A 6,200-nucleotide genomic window follows, 5' to 3' on the forward strand; every position below is an offset into this window, starting at 1 on the left:
GGAGCAGAAAGTCTCATCTTTCTTCCACCAAGCGGCTGGTAGATTCAAACTGACTTTGCAGTTGGTAACCCAATACTGTACCACAGCTACTCTTCTTTGAACCTTTTTTGTTTTTTGTTTTTTTGGAGCCAGGGGGACTGAACACTTTGCTATGATTTGATTCAAAAATTCTACTTAAAGTTATAATCAAAAGGAAATAACCAGAGATGTACATGACAATATTACCACCAAGATGTTCCCCAAAGCAGTATTTGTAATAGCAAAAACATGAAACAATGATTAACTGGAAAGCGTTTAAGAAAATTATATATTCATAAGACAAAATACTAGGCAACCATCAGAGGATGGGTTGTGCAATACATTATGTATCATCTCTTTTAATACACACCCAAACATGCAAGATGAAAAGTGTCATTAGCACCAGTCATGTCTAGATAACAAAATTATAGGTTTTGCTTTTCTTTTTACTTTGCAAATTCTTCCACATTTTCTACAATTAGGAAAAACTTCTTTTTAATTAGAGAAATTAAGTAATTTTCTTTTTAAAAAAAACACCTCAATTGTGAGTTTTTTCCATTCAACTGCAATTCAGGTAATAACAACTTTTTCCATCAAAAGACACATCTGCAGACAATGTCTGCAAACCAACTTATGTCCTGAAATAAGATACATTTTTTCAAACCACAGGCATTTTTGAAAAAACGGAGAAAAGTGCTCTCACTTGCCCACTGCTAATGGAAGTCAGAAAAGGATTATACATTAAACAATTCCACACCAAACTGCTTACATCAAATCTCAATGAAATCATTCCACATATAGTGAAGCAACTCAAATCAAATGTATGCACAAATGTCAAAAGCATCACTGGACATTTTATGCAACATGAGAAAACAAAATAAAGGGAAAGCATGTAAAAGGAAATTAAATTTTAAATAATTCTCTTTTTCTCTTTTATTCAGAACCACGTCTTTTACATTTAAAGTTTCTGTCCCAGCATTCAAAACAAGAATGTCACTTCACGCAGACTTAAAATGAGTACGATTTCAAAAGAAGTAGTATTTATAGGAGATGTTTGGACTAAAAACAATGAAACCAGAAATGAAACGACTTGAATAAAAAGATGGACATCAAAGCTATGATATGGGTCCTTTTAATAGTATCTACCTGGCATGGCTCTATGTACTAAAGCGCTGGACTGCAAGGCCAGTATGAATTGCAAAGTTGGCAGTTCAAGCTCACCAGCCACTCCTTGGAAACCCTATACAGGGTTGCTATGAGTCAGAACTGATTCGATGGCACTTTACAATTTAACGACTCATTCCCTGCACTGAGCACCTCTAATATGAATGATCAAGTCCAGCAATACAGAAGGTGACAAACATATATTGCACTATATGCTAAAAATGGTAGTGATATTGAAGACATGCTAGAAGTCGAAGTTGTTGTTAAATGCCATAAAACTGGTTCCAACTCACAGCAACCCAACGTACAACAGAACAAAACATTGTCCAGTCTGCACCATTCTCACAACTGTTCCAGTGTCTGAGCTCATGATTGCAACCTAGTGTTAATCCATCTCACTGAGAGTCCTCTCTTTTACTGTCCATCTCCTTTTCCAAGCACAATGTTGTTCTACAGGACTAGTTGTAGAAAACTACAGTTCCAGGTAAACTTTGCCAAAACCTACTGAATAAGAGAGAATGAAGAGAATGCACAGCACAGAGAAAGAGATGTGTAAAGGAATGACTAGTTTCTAAAGCTGACTACCAAAGCAAAGGCTAGAATAAAGCCAGAAGGAACTTTTCTTCCCATCTCCTCCCCTAACAATTTTCCTCTTCTCTTCTTTACAAGTTTTTCATTTCTGCTAGTCTTAATCTTTGTAATCTATTTAGACAAATACTTTAGTGATCTAATATTTGCTTATTGTTTGTCATAATTATTCACCTCAAGCAACGCTTATTTGGAGTTTCAAAAATATACAAGGAGGCTTTAAAATTTTTCGGGAAAATTTCATTGTCTTTTTTGTTATTGGAATCTTTTTTTGTGTGAATTGAGTGAAGGTTTACATAGTAGATCATCAGTTTTACATTCAGCAACTCATAAGTATGTTTCATCTCAATGATTACAATCCCCTCCATGTACCAACAGTTATTCCACTTCCTCCCTATGGTTCTTATTTCCTTGGTATTTTAATTCCATTTTTCAATGAAGTTTCTGAAGTTCCCTCATATATTAGTTTTACTTCTTCATAATAATAAATTCATCATGTCCTCCACTGATTCCTTTATGCATTCTTTGGCTTTCTTACCTCTAAAAACTGCCTCCAAATAGCATCTCCATTAAGTTCTCTCATCAGTAAAACCATGTGTTTCATTTGGTTATCAAAGTTATAAACCTAGTATTGCAGAACTAGAAGGGGTACACATTAAGTGGTCAAAACATAAGAAGTGTGTCTGTAATCAAGAGCTATGTTGTATGATCTTAAAAGATTTATGCAACAAATTGCATCTACAGAATAAAGCCCACACTTAAATTTAAGACTTAGTGATTCAGTTCCTTGGATTGGTTAATGGTTCAACAAATATTAACCACATTAAGTTACACTTATATTTAATCAGTCTAGCACCATATGTAATAATAAACAATATACAAAATTGAACAAGACAATAGGAATACCTGAACTCTCTACAGAGGAGAGGATAAATAAGACGTTTAAAGGAATCATCCAGTGAAGTGTGTAAGATCTTCATTAACTCTGGCCTTGCAAAACCACGTGGTCTCCACCTACAAAACAAAACAACACTTACTAATACTGGCATGATAATAATAAGACCATGAAAGGGCTCCTGGAAAAGAGGAGAAAGAGTTGAACAGAGATGAGGGAAAAACCTTTATTGAGGCCAAAGTAACATAATCTGTGAGAAGAGGCTGTGGTGTCTGGAAATTATTACTATGACATCTGGAATTTTTATTTTTAAAAACCTGGTAACTATGATCAGACATAAAACTTGAGAGTAAAAAAATTCTTGTCTGAGAAGAATCTCCAAAACATTAATAATGACCAAAATCTTAAGATGTAAGAAAATCATCAAGAAATTACTACAGTACTGTTTCCTTCTTTTCCCACTTACTTCTTCCTGAGAGTTAAACTAAACTGAGCAAAGGAGAAACTCTGTTTTACCCCTGCCCCTTGCCATCCTTAGTAGAATGTACTCTTTGACTCAGGCCATACTGCTTTATCAAGCACCATCTGCAGCAACCTCAGAATACAAATGCTAGAGGACACAAATTTCTGTGGACACAGAAGGAAAATTCTAAGAGAAAAATCACAAACAAATTCAGCCCTAACTCCTCTGAAGACACATGAAAACAATCAGTCCAATGGACCATATGAACATCAGTTTCCACAACCCTGAGACTAGAATTAGAAGTTTAGAAAGGGATCACATTAGAGGGTCCTGGATAGAATGGAAGAAAACTATTGAACAAAAATCAAAATCATAAAAAACATTTTTTTTTTTTAAAGACCAGGCTTACTGGTCAGACAGAGACTAGTGGAATCCCGAGAGAATGGGTCTAGAAATGAACTCACCTTTCACCCAAACAATAGATATGTCTATAAAGAGAACAATACAACTGGGTAAGTACACACAACTTAGAATAACCAATCATTTGAGATCAAAAGGGCAGGATTTATCCAAGGGCACATTTAAGAAGGGCGAGGAAAGAAGGAGAAATGGAAACAGGAAACCAAGAAAGGAAGAGAGATAAATTCCCGCTTTGAAAAAACTGCAATCAAAAGATAAAACAAAATATGCACAAATTGTTGAATGTAAAGCTGATGATGTGATCTGTAAACCTTCACCCATTTCAAGAAAGAAAGAAAGAAAGATTTGTTGTTGTTGTTGTTAAGCCATTTCGACCTCAGTAATCTTCTATAGGGTTTTGGAGGCTATAAATATTTGCAGAACATAAAGCTTCACCTTTTCCTGTAGAGAAGTTGGAGGGCTCAAACTGACAACCTGTGGTTAGTACCACAGAGCCACAGCACAACATATAAAGACTTAAGGAATTTTCAAACAATAACAACAAAGGAAATAAAGAAGAAAAATCCACAAATAAATTGAGCCAGCACAGAAAATTACTTGAAACAATAATACAGCATAATGACAGCACTAAATTCATACCTAATGATAACCACACTGAATGTAAACCAGTCAAGAGACAGAGAGTAGCAAAATGAATAAAAAGGAGAATCAATATGCTGGTTACAAGAGACATACCACAGATACAAAGACAAAAATAGGTTATAAATCAAATGCTGGAAAAACTACATCAAGAAAATGGCAATTGAGACGATGACGTGAAGAGATGGAGTGGCTGGAGACTCTAGAGTCAAGGAGGGAGAGAGGCTGTGTGCTGGTGGCTAGGGGGCAGGCTTGCAAGGTATGCCCTTCGGTTGTTTGAATGACTATATATTCCTGAGTGCTTCAGTGTACATCCAAAAAAAGAGGGAACAGAAGCAAATGCTGTTGAATGATGATACATGGAGGGGATTGTAGTCGTTACAATGAAACAAAATACGATAGGAAGAGTGTAAAGTTGATGTTCTCCCATTTAACTATCACTCAATTCACAATAAAAACTTAAAAGAAAAAAGAAAATAGCAATCAAAAAGAGCAGGAGTGCCAATACTAACTTCTGGCAAAACAAATTTTAAGGCAAAAATCAGCAAAAGAGACAAGGGTGTACATTATATAGTAACAAAAGGAGCTTCAAAATACATAAACCAAACTCAAATAGAACTAAGGAGTACTGGTGAGGCGCTGTGGGCTAATGCGTCAGACTGCAAAGTCATTTGAACTGCAAGGTTGGTGGTTTAAACTCACCAGCTGCTTTCTTGGAAACCCCATACAGGATGGCTATGGGTCGGAATCGACTTGATGGCACTTAACAACAACAAAACTGAACTAAAGAGAGAAACAGACAACTCTACAATAGTAGCAGTTGTTGTTGAGTGCTGTCAGGTAGGTTCTGACTCATAGAGACCACGTATAGGATTTTCAAGGAGCTACTGATAGGTTTGAACCACTGACCTTGCATTCCAGTGATTATTTTACAGCACCACACCAGGGTTCCCTACAATAGTTGTTGTTGTTGTTAAGTGCCATCAAGTCAGCTTAACTGCCGACCTTGCAGTTCAAGCGTCTTTGTAGTCTGATGCATTAACCCACAGTGCCATACCAGGATTCCCCCTACAATAGTAGGATAATTTAATACATCACTTTCAAAGACTAACAGAACAACTACAAAGAAACTCAACCAAGACACAGAAGAACTAAATAACACCATCAGTTTCCACTAATAGATATACACAGAACACTTCAACTAACAACACAATATACATTATTTTCCAGAACACATGGAACATTCTACAGAACAGACTATATGTTAGGTCATAAGACAAGCGTGAGTAAATGTAAAAATGTTGAAATACTACAAAGCATCTTCTCAGATCACAATGTTATAAAGTTAGAAATCAAAAAAGGAAGAAAAAAATATATGGAAACTGATTCTGCATACAAACTAATGAGAGAAAAAAAGAACAACTCTTTTAATTAAGCGAGAAAGAAAACACAAATACCAAAACCTTTGAGACAAAAGCGGTGCTCAAAAAGAAGTAACTGGCTTACAAGCTCTCAAGAGGGGGCCTAGATCTAGAGGACATGGAGGAAGGTAGAAGCTGCACTGAGAGTAGTACCCAATCTGTCTGGGCTGGGCTGATGAAAGGAGATGCAGATAGGTTTCTTGTTATACAATGGTGAATAATTGCTATCAGGAATGACTGACTGTAAAGGTTGGAAATGTAAAGGTAGACATTTTGTAGCAAAAAGAGGGGAGTGATTGACTTTGCAATCTAGGAGCGGAGGTCCCTGGGAACATCAAGGGAGAAGAACGGAATGTAGAACCCTACCCAGAGAAACAGTGATGCCAGAGATGGAGGAAAAGACGATGATATGGAAAGATGGAGCTGCTGGGCACTCCAGACCCAGAAAGGGAGAGGGGCTGTGTGCTGAGGATGGGGGGAAGGCTTGCGGGTTACACCCTTTGGTTGGTTGATGATGCATGGAGGGGATTGTAACCATGGCAATGAAACAGTATACATCAGTAAAGCTAATGTTCTCCCATGTAAACTATCA

General features: G+C 36.6%; 1 protein-coding gene across 1 annotated transcript in view; it reads right to left on the bottom strand.

Annotated features, from left to right (window-relative positions):
• Positions 1-6,200, bottom strand: part of SRBD1 (S1 RNA binding domain 1) — a 352,160-nt gene that overhangs the window by 261,797 nt on the left and 84,163 nt on the right. Inside the window, exon 10 of the mRNA XM_006839417.1 lies at positions 2,677-2,784. Within this exon, the coding sequence (XP_006839480.1) occupies positions 2,677-2,784 (108 nt within the window). The remainder of the gene's footprint in view (positions 1-2,676; positions 2,785-6,200) is intronic.

The sequence above is a fragment of the Chrysochloris asiatica genome, unplaced genomic scaffold, assembly GCF_000296735.1.
Source record: "Chrysochloris asiatica unplaced genomic scaffold, ChrAsi1.0 scaffold00024, whole genome shotgun sequence".
Taxonomy (NCBI): domain Eukaryota; kingdom Metazoa; phylum Chordata; class Mammalia; order Afrosoricida; family Chrysochloridae; genus Chrysochloris; species Chrysochloris asiatica.